The 18664-nt window shown below is 48.4% G+C and overlaps 1 protein-coding gene across 1 annotated transcript in view; it reads left to right on the forward strand.

Annotated features, from left to right (window-relative positions):
• The window catches only part of LOC146829685 (arf-GAP with Rho-GAP domain, ANK repeat and PH domain-containing protein 1-like), a 399658-nt gene that overhangs the window by 65167 nt on the left and 315827 nt on the right, over positions 1 to 18664 (forward strand). Inside the window, exon 2 of the mRNA XM_085608376.1 lies at positions 16357 to 16631. Coding sequence (XP_085464502.1) covers positions 16402 to 16631 — 230 coding nt within the window. The 5' untranslated portion in view covers positions 16357 to 16401. The remainder of the gene's footprint in view (positions 1 to 16356; positions 16632 to 18664) is intronic.

An 18664-nucleotide genomic window follows, 5' to 3' on the forward strand; every position in this document is an offset into this window, starting at 1 on the left:
TCTATTGTGTACTAAATGAGTATTTCTATGATAATCAGGAGGAGCTAGGAAAACAGGTGGTAGAAGGAATGCTATGTAACAGGTACCATCCCAATCTAGAGGTAGGCGTATATATGCGGTCTGGCCACATATAAAGTAGGAATGACGAGAAGCTCTAAATGTAGACTTGCCTTGATCACTGAATTTTATTACAGTGGTGCATTTACTATGGCCCATGTGTATGGAGCCATTCTTTCTTATACATAATTCCCCTTTTACTGGGAATACGGACATGGCGGGCAAGATTGGTGTAGCTTCAGATTCAACGTTCAGGATCATGAGGTTAAGTGTAAAATTACCTAATCCATATACTTCATTTTCTAGATCAGTTCCTGTTCTTTTGGGAAGTCCCTCCTTGTTAGGGTAGCAGACTTTAAGCAAAACTAAGTTCAGGTTTCCCCATACCCAGTTGTCTTGATAAACTGCGGAATTCGAATCTAGGGAATTAATCAAACTAAACCATGCTCCACAGGAGCCATTGTGTGTGAACGGATAGGGAAAGAGGGGCAAAACTCCCTTATAGCTCTGATAGGGAGGGAGTCGGCCACATATCCAACAATTTGTGGCATTGCTGGTTTGATGGGAATGATGTAGCATACTAATGAAAGTGTTGTTGCGCAGCGCAAATCTATAAGACAATTCATGTGGAGGTAATTCACTAAAAGAATGTTCTGCAGTTATATTATAAGCATGTTTAGGAACAGGGTAATACATATGCAATAGGATGCTGATAATGATGATCAAAAGACTTAGAAAAAATAAAATTAATAATGTTACTGTACAATGACTACGAAATGATTTACAATACGCATGCTTCTTGAGCAGCATTTCATTATTTCTTTCTCTATTCCGGTCCAGAGGATACATGTCAGAGACAAATTCAACCGATTCACCTTGGAGAGGACTTAAACAATCAAATTGTCTGACTTACTGGACCTCAATTTTAGTTTATACAGTTCTGAGTTCGATTGCTCAACCAAGGGGAGCTTTGAGTCTGTTTGTGAGGGAATACAGGGTTGAGTCTCTACGCTGGATGGTAGTCCATAAAATTTCTTGATATGGCTCGAGTGTAGCCACCCTTTTCTTCCTTCGATTTTCACAGCTGTCCTTGTGGTAAGTAAAACCAACTTCGGTGACTTCCACCTAGGATCCAGTTGGGTCTTCCGGTCGAAATTCCTGACTAAAACCAGATCTCCAGGAACCACGTCATGGGGTTTCACCTCAGTATTGTCGGGAAAAGCTGCGGATACCTGTGAACGACAAGATTGTAGTGCAGACATCAAGGAAGCCAGGTAATCTGTCAGCATATTACAGTCAACGTCCGTTATTTTACGAGGTATAGGCGTCCCCCACATATTTGGTGGTCTACCGAAGATCACCTCATACGGGGATAGCCCTGTTCGAGAATGTGCTACCATTCTCATGTAAAAGAGCGCAACTGGTAAAGCTACTATCCAATCGACTCCTTTTTCTCTACATATTTTGGACAATCTAATTTTCAGAGTTTGATTATGGCGTTCCACGAGACCTGCCGCCTCGGGATGTCGGACACAGTGGAATTTCCATTGATAACCTAATAGAAGGGAAACGTGTTTCATTAGTTCGGATGAGAACGGCTGGCCGTTATCTGAGTAGACAACACGTGGTAAACCGTACCGTGGGAAGAATTCTCGAACTAACTGTTTGGCAGTAGTCGGGGCAGTGTAATCTGAAACCGGGTATGCTTCTGTCCAACGGGAAAGAGCACAGACAACTACGAGAACATATTTGAATCCTCGACATCGTTCCATCTGGATATAATCCATCTGGAGGACTTCAAAAGGGTGATCGGGAGTTTGGAATCCACCCTGCTCTACGGGGATGCTTTTACCTGGATTAAACTGACAACATATCATACAGGTACAAACTTTTTGTTTCGCTGCGGCTCGCAAGTGTTTGTTGAACCAAATGTGTTGAATGCTGTCTAGCATAGCTTTTTCTCCTAGGTGCGCTGGACTATGTATAGTATTAATGATGACTTGGACCATTGAGTCGGGAAGAAACCATATAGATTTTTCCTTCGTCATCCATCCTTGATCTGTTTGGATCCCTCCTAATTCAGTCCATTTCTTTATTTCTTCTGGTGTAGCATGTGTCTGTATGTCAATTACATCAAGGGCGGGATCCTTAACTGTCATGCAATGCGTTGGTGTCAGGACTATTGTCTTTGTCACGTCAGTTGTGAGAGTCTGATTCTGAGCAGTCTGTTTAGCTGTTATGTCAGCTAGGTCATTACCCTGAGAAATGATATTGGTAACTTTTGTGTGGGCTTTGCATTTCATAATCGATATTGCAGTAGGTAAATGAATCGCGTCTAATAGGGCTTGAATGAGGGGTCCGTGTTGGATGTGGGCACCGTGAGAAGTTAAATAACCTCTCTCTCGCCACAGTACGCCGAAGTCATGGACGACTCCGAATGCATAACGTGAATCTGTGTATATGTTGACTTTTTTATTTGTGGCTTGAATACAGGCTTGTGTCAGAGCGATGAGCTCTGCTGCTTGAGCTGACAAAGTGTTAATACAATTTGTTTCAATGACTTCAGTGTCTGTTGTGACTGCGTAAGCGGCCACTAACTCTCCTGTACTTGTTCTCATACATGACCCATCTACATATAATGTCAAGTCTGGATCTGTCAAAGGGATATCTGTCAAGTCTTGTCTGGGTTTCGTCGTGATAGTAATGACTTCGACACAATCGTGTGCCAATGGATCTGTTCCGCCTACTGGTAACAGTGTGGCAGGATTTAACGTATTACAACGTCTGATTTCTATGTGTGGCTGAAACAATGTTAATTCGTAACCGGTGAGTCTTGCTATAGTCAAGTGTTGTGTTTGTGTGCGGTTCAAGAGAACCTCTACTGCATGTGGTACTTGTACTGTCAGTTGATGTCCTAACACTATGGCATCGCTTTGTCGGATTGCTAAAGCTGTTGCTGCCACTGATTTTAGGCACGCTGGAAGTGCCTGAGCTACTGGATCTAATGTACTAGAGAAATAAGCACACGGTTTGTGTGATCCTGCTTGTTCCTGAGTGAGTACTGACAAAGCAGTACCTTCGCGTTCTGTAACAAAGAGTGTAAACTGTTTACTGTAACATGGTGTTGCTAGGACAGGTACTTGACATAAAGCTTTCTTTAAGCATTCAAAGGCATGTGTATGTTCTGGAGTCCAAGGGAGGACAGTCGATGTGGCTGCCTCCTGTGTTGTCAACTGGATGAGTGGTTTTGCTAGAAATGCATATTGAGGGATCCACTGCCTACAGTATGAAGTGAGGCCTATAAAAGCCCGCACCTCCTTTTGTGTCTTGGGTGGTGGCATGTTAGCAATTAACTGGATGCGGTCGGGTGTAAGCTGCCTTCCCTCCTTGGACAGCGAGTGCCCAAGATAAACAACTCGCTGGACACAGAATTGCAGCTTGGAAGGGGACACCTTGTGCCCCTTGTCGGCCAGAAATTTTAAAACCGTCAGTGACGCTTTTTCACATTCATGTTCGCTTCGGGCGGTGATCAGCAGATCATCGACATATTGAAGCAAGGCAGTGTTAACTGGCATGTGGATACTGTCAAGTTCTCGTTTCAGTGCTTGGCTATAGATGCTGGGGCTTTCTGTAAATCCTTGAGGTGCGCGTGTGAATTTAAAACTTCGTCCATTTAAACTAAAACCGAATAAGTATTGACTTTCTGGATCAATTGGGACACTAAAGAAAGCATTCTTGAGATCAATTACAGTAAAAAACGTTGCTTCTGAGTCAATAGCTGTGAGTAATGAGGAGATATCTGGGACCACAGGGTATTGTGGTACAATGCATTTATTTAATTCGCGCAGATCAATAACCAATCGGTATACTGGTGGTGCTTTTGGATCCGTTCTTTTAAGAATCGGAATTATCGGGGAATTGCATACATTGGAGTCTGTTTCGACAACCACTCCTTGGGCAATAAGCTCGTCAATGATTTGCAGTAAAGCCACTACAGCATCTGGTGGTAACTTGTATTGTCGCATTCGTGGTAGTACCACTCCTGATTTCAGTGTAACTCGATATGGTGTAATGTTCATGCAACCAACATCAGTGGGGCCTTGTGCCCATAAATGTGTAGGTAAATTCTGCAGTCGGTGATCCATGTCTCTGGATACGTAGTGACCTTTAAAGTCACGTAAAAATAGTCGTACTCCTTCCGGAGAGCAACATATTATGGCTCCTAGAGCTTTCAATGTTTTTATACCTAACAAGTTTTCTGGACATGATTTAGTAAGCAATAAATCTGTAGTACGTGTTAATGGACCGACTGTAAGTGGAAGAGGTTGTGTTACGTCATTAATTATAGGTTTTCCTGAGAATCCAAGGGAAATATTTTGGGAGCCTGAGAGGGGTGCCCCTGGAACTTCACTGCGTCTTATAGTTGTTCTGCTTGCCCCTGTATCAAGTAGAAACTTTCTGTCTTCCCCTAATAGTTCACTATGTACATAAGGTCCCTCTTGGTCTACAGGAACCTCGATAAGGGGTAAGCCAACTTCCCTCTCTAGGCTATCTCATGAGTATCGTTGATAATCGGGATAATCTGTTTGTGCATACTGATACATTTGTTGTGTTGTTGCTTGTGTTGCAGCAACAGGCTGCGCTTGTGGTGGTACTACGATCTGTTGTGGAGCTGCCTGTTGCGGAGCTAGTTGTTGCGGAGCTAACCTAGGTTGTGCCTGCTGAGGCATTAGTTGTTGATTCTGATCCTGTCTAGGTGGACGTGGTCTCTCATGTGTTCTACCTGTGGCAATATTATGTTTCAGGACTGGGCAATCGTGTATATAATGACCTGGTTGTTTACAGTAGTTGCATGTCCCTTTCGAAGGACTTGCGGAATCACCCTTTTGGTGACTATCGGCTGGAACTGATTGTGCAACAAGCATTTTCATTTTCGTATCTTTCATACGTCTTTGTTCATGTTCTTGTTCTTCTCTAATTCTATTGTGGTGATATTGTAACATCTGTAGCATCTGTGATGGGGTATTACCTTGCCAGGTGCTTTCGAATTTCAATACTCTATTCTTGACTTGTAGCAAAGAATTTTCAACTAATTTTGTCACAAACAGATGTGGATATGACTCACTACTGGCTTTTATACCACTATTTATACTAAAACATTTTTCAAATCGGGAATAAAAATCACTGGTGTCTTCATCTGGTTTTTGTTTACAGGCTGAGATTGCACCCCAGTCTTCCTTTTTCGTAGTTAATAAACGTGGCAATACCTGTATTAGTAATCCTGCTAGTGCGGTAGTCTTTTCCCCAAGCCCTGCTCCTGCAGCTCGGGCCCTTTCTTCGTTTTCTAATGCTGTCCAATCTATCTTTTGGTCTCCCACCTCCCATTCCTTTTCTTTGAGTTTCTCATAAACACCGGCGGGTAATAGGACCTTCAATATTTTCATAATATCGGGGTAGGTATACTCTCCCATGAGTAACATGTCTTTTATCTCACGGTGGAAACCTGCTGGGTCCTTGTCATGACTGGGTACTACTTTCTTCATTTCTAATAATTCCAGTTTAGTTATAGGCGTGTACACAAACACGCGTGTAAAATTATCACCGGCACCTCTGATTGGGTGCACTTCGCGTAACGGATTCTGTCTATCTATGTGATACATTTTTCTCCCCATGATGGGAACTGGAACGTTTTCTGGGCATACGAAATTTAAATATTGGTTTCGGTATTCTAGAATTTCCTTAATCAAATCAGTACCTGACCCTCTCCATATGTTCGTGAGTAGTTCTGTCAATATGTCAGGTAAGGGTCCTGGATCGGAGTGTTGGTTTTTATATAATATAAGGAGGTGTTGAATCATGTATATACTAGCTAAACGCTGTTCATATGGGTCTAGATTCAGAAACGAGTGTGCAAGTACATCGTCATTGTATTCGCCGGGACTGTCAGCCCATTGTACTGCTGACCTGGCTAATTCTTGTTCGTCCATGGAATCGAGCACGTGGTACCCCCTTCGATCTCGGAGTAATTTATCAGCGGCTTGGAATAAGTGTTCAGGGGATTTTGTATTTAGCATAGGGTTTGGAAGATGTCTATTACATTCTGGACGTATTGGACGTATTGGGTCGTTAAAACCTCTGGTATTATTATGGGATCTTCCTCTACCTACATAAGCTATTGTATCTGCTTGGTCTGATTCTTGCTCCCCCTCCTCTCTGTTTAGGTCAGTGGGGTCTACCTCTAATCTTTCTTCGTGTATTCGTTCTACTTCTTTACGGATCTTTCGGTACATAACTACTATACATAACAGTTTATCATGTCTTCCTTCTGATATATTCTTACCCCAAGTGACAAGTTTTTGCATTTCTTCCGGATTTACCCCTGGCCGGTCTTGATTTCTGATTACACAGTTTATGAGGAAACGTAACAGTTGTCCCTGTACCTCCACTTTCTGGTACTCCATGGCTCTGCTAATACTTTCAGGACCTCGTCCTGACTGGACAAAGTGATATATATTTTCTAAATGTGTAGCCATTCCTGGTAGCTTCGTTAAATATATTGCAGCTCGTCGAATACGTAATGATGACAGCAGCATTTCGTCCCGTTTACCGGGTACAGGATCATATCTACAATCTACTAGAAGTTCCTTGAGCATGTCGGGGGTTGCTAGTTTGGGCGTACGTTGGTGTGCTAATTCTCTAAGGGAAAATTTATCTCCTCTGGGTGGCGTAGAAAAAATGTCTGTCGTACCTCCTATAGCACCGTCTGGGGTGCTGGACGTAAAAGGATTTGTTGAAGGTGAGACAGCAACCGTCGTTGCGGGAAAAACTGTAGAAACAGATGTGTTTGTCGGAATGTGTGTCGAAGCTTGTTGTTGTGGAGGTACAGACGGAGAATTTTGGCGATGAGCATCATCGGCAAGCGGTCTATGTGGTGCGGTATTAGCATACTCGGGAGCTGCGTCATCTAAATAGGAGGAAAGGAAAACATCTTGTGCGGTTCTAGGATGCCCCTTGGGATGTGCTTTTATCGGAAACAATGGAGGTGGCAAGTCTTTTGGTATTTCCGGAGTAGCCTTAGGTAACCCTTCGGCCAGCAGTGGATACATACCATTCATAAGAGCGTTTCTTTGTCTGTCTACTTGTTCTGATTTTACTCGGGTACCTTCCTCAAGTAATAGATTTTCTCGGGTTTCATTTGAATTCTCTCTACCTTTCTCTTCCTGTCTGAGTGATTTTTCTGTACGTCTATATGATTCTTTACGCCATAATTCAATGGCATCTTTCTGTGACTGTCTGGCTTTCTTTTTCCATAATTCTTCTTCTACTCTCATGATGCAATCTGCATCCCAGGTCCCCGCTGCGGGCCATCTCTGACTCTCTGGTAATTCTTTGGTGTAGTCCACCCATAAATCAAGAAATAATACGGCATCTAGGCCATGCTTATGATACATAAAGTACCCTGGAGTGTCCCTCGGTGGGATGGGAACAGCTTCTTCGAGTACTCCTTTTCTAGTTTTGATCTGTCTTAATTTCGAGAAGAGCGGCATTTTTAGACCTTATGACTAGAACACACTTTACAAAAACACAATAATGAACAGTCATTCACACCACAGTATATAGAACGTATTTAAAACATTTAATACTTAACAGTTTTACGAATAATGATAACTAATAGAAAACTAGTTACTGACATAATACTGACACTAGATAATACTTCAAAACATACTATATATACTGCTAAACAGTACAGATACACTGCTAAAACAGTGCAGACCGGATTTGTGTACCCAAACCCGTCTTGACCGGCACAGACTATGTGCACGTTAAATGCCTCCCCGATAATGGTACTCACCGGGTAGCTCGGAACGGAAGGCCTCGGAACGGAACTGAAACTGGACTGGACCGGACTGGACTCGGAACTTTGGAACCTGGCGGGTCTCTGTATACCTCGGATCTTGCTCTCTCAGCTAGGCTCTGGTCGGGATACTTCGCACTTCTCACCGCCTCGTCTGGGTGTTGATCGCAGCCTCAGTCGTCCCCGCTTGGCCGGAGGGAGATACAGGAAATCCTGCGGGTACGCGTTTTTGTCCGTTCAGCTGTGGCAGGAGACCGGGCCTGCAACGCACCGCCGGCGCGTGAGATGAGAAAGTGTCCCTGTTCGGGCGCCAATTTATGTGGTAAATATTTCGTTACCGGTACTATTTTTTATGCGGTAAAGTCTATTAAAAATAACTCAGTAAAATGAGAGGCAGAATCCGTGGTATTAGAGGTTTAAAAAGGCTTTTATTCCTATACAAAGGAATACAATTTAAATTGTAGGCGTTCTATTCCATCACCACGAAAGTTCAGGAAGGAAGGGCATATATTATTGACAGGTAATCATTTTTATAGAAAAGGCATTACAGTAAAACAGATGTAGTAGGCGTATTAACTGATAAGAAAAATAAACTATGCATGCGTAACTAGAACAGGCGTAACTAGACAACGTCATCATACATGATGTCATTAGTGGGTGGATCCATAAGAGAATCCTGCAATGTCGGCAGAAATATTTGGCAGAGATGCGTGCGCAGCCGCATGACGTGTGATTGACGTGCAACTAGAGGGAGAAAGGGACTTGACATTTAGCTCTACATGTGGAGACAAAAGTCTGGGGTTATGTCAACCTAATCCCAAATCATATCTAATATCCTATGTTTAAAGAACTGTGTTATCCAAAAAGAGAGGTCTCTTAGGATAGAATCTTATTCTATACTGACTATACTGACTAGTGCGTGTACAAGCGTCTAAGTGTCTACACTAGATGCGAGGGGGTAGGAATATTCCATGGTAACAGGGCTATGAATTACTTGCATGAGGACAGCGAGGCCTGGCCCCTTTGCACGGTAGCTGGAGGAATGTTTACCTAAACTGCTAGACAGGAATGCCTCGGATGAGGGGCGGAGGAGATAATCTTGAAGGTGAAATACAGTTCTTGGCAGGCGACGGGCTGGATCAGGCACCGTTAGCCGCGCAGGGAGTGAGACAAAGTTCATGGTCACAGATGCAGGCTCAGACTGGAGCTTTCAGAGGCAGAAGGCAGGAAAAGGCTTGATGACAGAATTCGGGCCTACTCGCCTGAATCTGTAAAATGTGGAAAGTGAACCACATAAAGTCGGTGGCCTTTCATACTTAGAAAAGGAATATCTGACCCATTCATGGTGGATCTGAAAGAGGACATATTGACGGTGGACGCACATATATTTGCGTCTTCAAAACTGGAGCAGGAGGGAACATACATGTACGTATAGCATGTACATGGAGCCGTTGGGGTCTACGATAGGGGACATAACTGATCACAAAATTCATATTTCCTCAGGATACAGAAAGAGGAAAAAATCCTATGAAGTGCAGTGCAAAAAAGGAAAGTTGGTGAAAGCTAAAAAAGGTTATGTAGAAGGGATAGTTCTCAATATTCCAAGCAATCTACACACCTTGATTAAAAGAGTGTAACAAGGTTATAGCAGTGTTGACGAATAACTGCTATGTTAAGGTCAACATGTTTCAGCCAGCAGGGTTTACCTGCCTCCGGCTTTCGTCAGGACCTATGTTGCACAAACACAAGCTACTGCAAAAAGACACATCGATAATTGTGAAAATGTGACTAACATATATAAGGTTGAAAAAAGAGAGATTAATACAACCTTCAGTAATCTAAATCCTCTAGATCAAAGGGTGTAGTCATCACCCCACATAATCTGGGATTGTACCTCACCTACCCGGGCACCATGCTCGTGTGTAAGGGGCCCCGCTCTGTCCGTCGTTGCCCGAGGCTAAAACGATGTACGTGGCAAGCAACCTACATCACAGGGCAGGGGTTAAGATCGCCTCTCAGCAGTTGACTTGGGCAGGGTGTGTGTGTGTAAGCATCTAAGCTTTCAGCTCATATAAAACAGAGTAGCGTTTAAAAGGTACAATATCTTATAAAAATGCTTTAGAGAGCTTTTGTATAAACATTTAAAATATGTCAGTCTCTTTAGTTTTTAAATAATAATTTTTTCTTGACTGACTCGTTTCTGGACCCCCGCTTTATTCTCAAAATGGCTACCTTGTAGACCAACGAACGAAATCTTCAGCTTGTCGTCCGTTGTCTATTCCCACTCGATCTCCGCTCTCAAACCACTAGATCTCTATGCTCTTTTGTTTTCATTTCGTGTCACACGAGGCCAGACTAGAACGCTCCCGGGGGAAGGGGGGAGGGAGAGCGAGAGGGCAGTCGGGGAGGAGCGTCACCGCAACCTGTGCTGCTTCTGCTGCCTCTTTCGGTGCATTGTGGGATCGCGGCGGGCTCCTCCGGAGGCTCGAGCCTGGTCGCCCCCCTCCTTCCCCAGCAGGTCCATGATGGTGGCCGCGGAGGCAGCGGAGACGCAGGCGCCCGTGGAAGAAGACACCTGCCGGATTTCGCGGTGGTCTGCTCATTCCTGGAGCGGTACGGGACGCTGCTGGAGCTGCCCGAATTTACCTTCCCGCAGCTGGAGCGAGTGTTGCGGGATACCGGCCCAGGTGAGCGGAATATAGTCTTTCACGTCTTTAGACCCTGATTTCCCCAACAGCCACTCTAAGATCTGTGTGTGTGTGTGGTAGGCTCTATGTGTGTGTGTGTGTGTGTGTGTGTGTGTGTATGTGTGTGCCTCTGTGTGGGTGGCTTTTTTTGTAGGTGGCTCTATGCGTGGCTGGCTCTGTCTGTGTGTGGGTAATTCTGTGTGTGTGTGTGTGTGTGTAGGTGGCTCTGTGTGGGTGGCTCTGTGTGTGTGGGTGGCTTTGTGTGTGTGGCTCTGTGTGTGGGTGCAAATGCAATAGGTCTCGCATTTGAGAGAGATTAAGCTATTGACATTGTAAATAACAATGCCGTTTCTTTAACCCCTTCAGTGCCCGCCCCTTTCCCCGCCCTGTGCCGGCCGTTGCATTAGCGGGCGGGGTTTATGACGAGCTGGTCTCGTCATGGGCACAGCACAACCGCGGCCCATGACGAGACCAGCTCGTCATGGGCATTGAAGAGGTTAAATGTTTTAAAAACAAAAACATAAACAAAAATAATGTCATGAGCAATGCCAATAGCTCTAACTTTAACCCCTTGCATGCCCGCCCCTTTCCCCGCCCAGTGCCGCGCCTTTCATTAGCGGGCGGAGTTCATGACGAGCTGGACTCGTCATGGGCACAGCGCCACCGCAGCCCATGACGAGTCCAGCTCGTCATGGGCACTGAAGGGGTTAACAATGCCGAGACCATTGCATTGTAAATGCTTGTTACTATTTCTTTCCGCATATCTGATTGAAGCAGCGGCCACAGAATGATGACTCTTGCCGTTTCAGCACTGTGAGAAAGCTCTTGTGCTGTGCGTTTGTGGTGTGGATCAGTGACGGTGCGTGAGTGTCACGCCGGGCACTCTTGCATCACGCCCGTGTACGCCTCCTGCTGATCAGTCCTGTTCCCCCAGCAAGGCTGCCCACATGGCACTGTGGTTACTGCCTCTGCTTCCCACAGTCTACTTATGACTCATCTCTGCTTTCAGTGGCTTGTGGTGTTATTTTTACCACCACTTCCTGTTCTCGCGCGATACACAAAATCCTGTACTTTCCCCAGAATGCAGTCTGTTCGCAAAACAAATAAGTCACGAGCTAAGTAGTGAGGTCATCAAGCGTGCCTGGCAGGGCTGCAAGTTATAGTTCGCTCAGTAAACTGCAACTGATTCATTTCAATTTATTTTTATTTTTAAATATTAATCTTTACCTTATTTCACCACCTAACTATAACCTCTCTTTAGCCTTTGTTTTGTCAGTGAATTTCGCTTTTTTTGTAATATAAGGAAAGCTATTATTATCATGCCTAATTAAAACGTCACTTTAACCTATGCTCTTTCTCAAAGGTATAGAGAGGGAGCAAACTAGAGTGGAATCCTCCGGCTCTGGACTCCTGGCTCTGGGTGTCCTGCTCTTGCAGAGCGGTGACTTTGGTGTCACTAGCGTCACTCCAAAGGGCTTCCCTCCTCTGCACTGAGTTCCTGTAACACATCCCAGGACTTCTTTTATGCTGATCAACCCTTGTGAGCCATTAGCCTCTCTTGCTTCATGTCTCCCTACTTGTCACATTATTTAAAGCCGGTTTTTGGCACCAGTAGTTGCTATGACCACAGGTCTCGGTTTATGATGCACCTTGACCAGCTAATGTCCTGAGTATTTCCAAACAGGCCAGTGTCTCTGGGAGGCTGGTAGGACTGGAGCTGAAACTTTCACCTCTCAGGCATGCCTGGCTTGTGCCTGGCTCCCTAGGGACTTTCTCTAGGCAGAAGGGTTTTTTTTGGAGCGCACTGTCTCACATCCCAGCACAGTTTGCCCCTTTGCATTATGGTAAATGCAGTCCACAATTAGCGCTAACTTCAATATTAACTGTAGATTTTCACCAAAGTTGGTGTAGACTGTGCTGTACATCTCTAGACACGTTTTTGGGATTTCATCTTTCATCAGTAGAGTTAAAAAAAAACGATGTTATCTACGGTTGCTGGAAATGTTTCCAAAGCCTTCACAGTTCCCAGTACCACTCACAGGCACACAGGTGCGTCTCCAAAGCTCGTCAGCTTGCTGGCCCACAGGAGCCTTTTAAACAGACAGGGAGTTGGGAGCGCACTGCCTCACACCCCGGCACAGTTCGTCCCTTTGCATTATGGCACATGCAGAACACAATTAGCGCTTCAATATTAACTGTAGGTTTTCGCCAAAGTTGATTCAGATAGTGCCGTACATCGCTAGACACGTGTTTATGGATTTCAGTTGTTCCCAAAAACAGTTTCATCTGGGGTTGCTTGAAATGCTGCCAAAGCCTTCACGGGTCTCAGGTGCGTCTCCAAAGCTGCATTTACCACAATGCAAAGCGGCGAACTGTGCTGGGATGTGAGGCAGTGTGCTCCCAACCCCCCTTCAACTTCCTCTAAGCAATAGCCTCAGGAAAGCTTCACCTACCCGTGTACACTTCTTTACCTTGATATGCAAAGGACGTACTTTCCCCCCTGGTTATGGTTTAACACTCGCACTGTGTTGTCTGGTGCGGTGTCCCCATAGCAGATACCGCTCCAGGCATCAAACAGTGACCTGGTGTTTACATACCCAATAACTTCAGGTTCAGAAACACCAGACCTGGGTGAAGATTTGCATCCGAGGAAACTGCAGCCGGGGCTGTGGGAGGAGGTGCAGCCCAGCCCCCGCCCATCTCCTTTCTGCTCTACAGCGGCAGCCACCAGTATTGCCCTGACTTGGAGTGCCCTTCCCTCCCCCTACCTGCAGCACCCCCTCCCAACCTGCAGCACCCCCTCCCAACCTGCAGCACCCCCTCCCAACCTGCAGCACCCCCTCCCAACCTGCAGCACCCCTCCCTATCTGCAGCACTCACTCCCTATCTGCAGCACCCCCTCCCCACCTGCAGCACCCCCTCCCCACCTGCAGCACCCCCTCCCCACCTGCAGCACTCCCTCCCCACCTGCAGCACTCCTTCCCCCCTCCCCACCTGGGGCACCCCCTCCCCACCTGCAGCACCCCCTCCCCATCTGCAGCACTCCCTGCCAACCTGCAGCACCCCCTCCCCACCTGCAGCCCCCCTCCCCACCTGCAGCACCCCCTCCCCATCTGCAGCACTCCCTCTGCAGAACTCTCTCCCCCTCCCACCTGCAGCACTCCCCACCTGCAGCACCCCGTCCCCATCTGCAGCACTCCCTCTGCAGCACTCTCTCCCCCTCCCACCTGCAGCACTCCCTCCCAACCTGCAGCACCCCCTCCCCACCTGCAGCACCTCCTCCCCATCTGCAGCACTCCCTCTGCAGCACTCTCTCCCCCTTCCCACCTGCAGCAACCCCTTCCCACCTGCAGCACTTCCTCCCCACCTGCAGCACCCCCTCCCCATCTGCAGCACTCCATCTGCAGCACTCTCACCCCTCCCCATCTGCAGCACCCCCTCCCCATCTGCAGCACCTCCTCCCCATCTGCAGCACTCCCTCTGCAGCACTCTCTCCCCCTTCCCACCTGCAGCACACCCTTCCCACCTGCAGCACACCCTTCCCACCTGCAGCACTTCCTCCCCACCTGCAGCACCCCCTCCCCATCTGCAGCACTCCATCTGCAGCACTCTCACCCCTCCCACCTGCAGCACCCCCTCCCCATCTGCAGCACTCCCTCCCAACCTGCAGCACCCCCTCCCCACCTGCAGCACCCCCTCCCCACCTGCAGCACCCCCTCCCCATCTGCAGAACTCCCTCTGCAGCACTCTCTCCCCCTTCCACCTGCAGCACTCCCTCCCCATCTGCAGCACTCCCTCTGCAGCACTCTCTCCCCCTCCCACCTGCAGCACCCCCTCCCCACCTGCAGCACCCCCTCCCCACCTGCAGCACCCCCTTCCCACATGCAGCACTTCCTCCCAACCTGCAGCACCCCCTCCCCATCTGCAGCACTCTCTCCCCCTCCCACCTGCGGCACCCCCTCCCCATCTGCAGCACTCTCTCCCAACAGCACTCTCTCCCAACCTGCAGCACCCCCTCCCCACCTGCAGCCCCCCTCCCCACCTGCAGCACCCCCCCATCTGCAGCACTCCCTCTGCAGCACTCTCTCCCCCTCCCACCTGCAGCACTCCCTCCCCACCTGCAGCACCCCCTCCCCATCTGCAGCACTCCCTCTGCAGCACTCCCTCCCCCTCCCACCTGCAGCACTCCCTCCCAACCTGCAGCACCCCCTCCCAACGTGCAGCACCCCCTCCCCACCTGCAGCACCTCCTCCTCATCTGCAGCACTCCCTCTGCAGCACTCTCTCCCCCTTCCCACCTGCAGCACCCCCTTCCCACCTGCAGCACTTCCTCCCAACCTGCAGCACCCCCTCCCCATCTGCAGCACTCCATCTGCAGCACTCTCTCCCCCTCCCACCTGCAGCACCCCCTCCCCACCTGCAGCACTCCCTCTGCAGCACTCTCTCCCCTTCCCACCTGCAGCACCCCTTCCCACCTGCGGCACTCCCTCCCCATCTGCAGCACTCTCTCCCCCTCCCACCTGTAGCACCCCCTGCCAACCTGCAGCACCCCCTGCCAACCTGCAGCACCCCCTCCCAACCTGCAGCACCCTCTCCCAACCTGCAGCACCCCTCCCAACCTGCAGCACCTCCTCCCCATCTGCAGCACCCCCTCCCCACCTGCGGCACCCCCTCCCCACCTGCTGCACCCCCTCCCCACCTGCTGCACCCCCTCCCCACCTTCGGCACCCCCTCCCCACCTGCAGCACCCCCTCCCCACCTGCAGCACCCCCTCCCCACCTGCAGCACCCCCTCCCAACCTGCAGCACCCCTCCCCACCTGCAGCACCCCTCCCCACCTGCAGCACCCCCTCACCACCTGCAGCACCCCCTCACCACCTGCAGCACCCCCTCCCAACCTGCAGCACCCCCTCCCAACCTGCAGCACCCCCTCCCAACCTGCAGCACCCCCTCACCACCTGCAGCACCCCTCCCCACCTGCAGCACCCCCTCACCACCTGCAGCAACCCCTCCCCTCCTGCAGCAACCCCTCCCCACCTGCAGCACCCCCTCCCCACCTGCAGCACTTCCTCCCCACCTGCAGCACTCCCTCCCAACCTGCAGCACCCCCTCCCCACCTGCAGCACCCCCTCCCCATCTGAAGCACTCCATCTGCAGCACTCTCTCCCCCTCCCACCTGCGGCACCCCCTCCCCATCTGCAGCACTCTCTCCCAACCTGCAGCACCCCCTCCCCACCTGCAGCCCCCCTCCCCACCTGCAGCACCCCCTCCCCACCTGCAGCACCCCCTCCTCATCTGCAGCACCCACCCCACTGCCATTTACCACCTGTTTACAGCTGGTATTAAACGTCAGCGTAAAAAGTCCTAATATTTGGATGTAAAAAGGAATGACATGCCGAAAAGTACCCAGTACTCCTGGATCCGTTTGTTATTCCACATTCCGTGTGGAATACTTTGTAGTGCTTGTTATTTGCTGCCGGGATACTGGGCAGAATCCGAGATTGCAGCCCTCCCACTACCCCCCCCCCCCCCCCCCCAGTATCCCTACAACAAATAACAATCAGGGTCTATTTTACTGTTTTCTCAAATTTCTTTAGTATCTCAATGCCTCTTTTAAAAATGAGATAGCGATAGTAATATTATTAATAATAAAATCAATAATAACAACGGCAATAACAACAATAATAAAAGCACAAAGTAATATTAACAGCAATAATTATAAATTTGCAATAAATTGAATCTTGGATCTTTACTCCTAGGTTTTTCGGCTATGCATACGTCATAGCACCCGTTAGTTGACCCCAATGGATGACGAGCAGGATGAGGTGGGGCTTCCCTTTTCTTTCCGATGTTTGTCGGTGTCCGCGTCGGCTGCTGGGGTCCCTAAGACGCGCTGCAGATCCTTCACTTGCCTGTCAAAGACTCCTACCTCAATGCCTCAGCACACCAGAGCAGGCTGGCTCACCGCCTCCACCTCTGAGGCAAACCTCCTCTATGCCACCAATTCCAAGGATGCTCCCCGGACCCTGAAGAGGTAAGAGAAGAGACTCCTTCCCTATGTGTTGACCTGCTTGGAATTCCAAATCAGAGGCATTGGGCTTAAAAGTATGGAACAATTCACAAATGTGCTTGCCATTCCATTGTGCAGCGGCCACGTTCAAGTTAAATATGTATGTGTTAATGTATGTGCTATTTTTGTGGCACTTAGACTAAAGGCAGCAGAGCACTGTACAGGGGTAAAGGTAGGGATACTGTCTACTAATGATTGAAAAGGTAGCTGGGCTCTGGCAACAGAGGCAGATAAAGGTAGGGATACCGTCTAGTAATGATTGAAGCGGTAGCTGGGCTCTTGGAACAGAAGCAGATAAAGGTAGGGATACCGTCTAGCAATTATTGAAGAGGTAGCTGGGCTCTGGGAGCAGAAGCAGATAAAGGTAGGGATACCGTCTAGTAAGGATTGAAGAGGTAGCTGGGCTCTGGGAACAGAAGCAGATAAAGGTAGGGATACCGTCTAGAAATGATTGAAGAGGTAGCTGGGCTCTGGGAACAGAAGCAGATAAAGGTAGGGATACCGTCTAGAAATGATTGAAGAGGTAGCTGGGCTCCTGGAACAGAAGCAGATAAAGGTAGGGATACCGTCTAGTAATGATTGAAGAGGTAGCTGGGTTCTGGGAGCAGAAGCAGATAAAGGTAGGGATACCGTCTAGAAATGATTGAAGAGGTAGCTGGGCTCCTGGAACAGAAGCAGATAAAGGTAGGGATACCGTCTAGTAATGATTGAAGCGGTAGCTGGGCTCTTGGAACAGAAGCAGATAAAGGTAGGGATACCGTCTAGCAATGAATGAAGAGGTAGCTGGGCTCTGGGAACAGAAGCAGATAAAGGGAGGGATACCGTCTAGTAATGATTGAAGCGGTAGCTGGGCTCTTGGAACAGAAGCAGATAAAGGTAGGGATACCGTCTAGCAATGAATGAAGAGGTAGCTGGGCTCTGGGAACAGAAGCAGATAAAGGGAGGGATACCGTCTAGTAATGATTGAAGCGGTAGATGGGCTCTTGGAACAGAAGCAGATAAAGGTAGGGATACCGTCTAGCAATGATTGTAGAGTTAGCTGGGCTCCTGGAACAGAAGCAGATAAAGGTAGGGATACCGTCTAGCAATGATTGAAGAGGTAGCTGGGTTCTGGGAGCAGAAGCAGATAAAGGTAGGGATACCGTCTAGCAATGATTGACGAGGTAGCTGGGCTCTGGGAACAGACACAGATAAAGGTAGGGATACCGTCTAGTAATGAATGAAGAGGTAGCTGGGCTCTGGGAACAGAAGCAGATAAAGGTAGGGATACCGTCTAGTAATGATTGAAGAGGTAGCTGGGCTCTGGGAACAGAAGCAGATAAAGGTAGGGATACCGTCTAGTAAGGGTTGAAGAGGTAGCTGGGTTCTGGGAGCAGAAGCAGATAAAGGTAGGGATACCGTCTAGAAATGATTGAAGCGGTAGCTGGGCTCTGGGAACAGAAGCAGATAAAGGTAGGGATACCATCATGCAATGATTGAAGAGGTAGCTGGGTTCTGGGAACAGAAGCAGATAAAGGTAGGGATAGTCTGGTAATGATTGAAGAGGTAGCTGGGCTCTGGGAACAGAAGCAGATAAAGGTAGGATACCGTCTAGTAATGATTGAAGAGGTAGCTGGGTTCTGAGAGCAGAAGCAGATAAAGGTAGGGATACCGTCTAGTAATGATTGTAGAGGTAGCTGGGCTCTGGGACAGAAGAAGATAAAGGTAGGGATACCGTCTAGCAATGATTGAAGAGGTAGCTGAGTTCTGGGAACAGAAGCAGATAAAGGTAGGGATACTGTTGGACTTGGCCCTTCTGGCAGGTTCACCCCTGAACTTTTTGCTTTTACTGGTAACCTGGTGGTAGTGATTTTTGGTTTCTGCGCACTTTCCCTGTGTCCCAGAGTAAAGTGCGTGCGCACTCTGAGTGCATGTGGTGAGATAGACCTGCCCTCCCATAGGAATGCATGGGGGAATGTATGTGTCCCTGGTAGTTCCTGATGCGTGGGGAGTGCAGG

The sequence above is a fragment of the Triturus cristatus genome, chromosome 5_2 (genome assembly GCF_964204655.1).
Source record: "Triturus cristatus chromosome 5_2, aTriCri1.1, whole genome shotgun sequence".
NCBI classification, from domain to species: domain Eukaryota; kingdom Metazoa; phylum Chordata; class Amphibia; order Caudata; family Salamandridae; genus Triturus; species Triturus cristatus.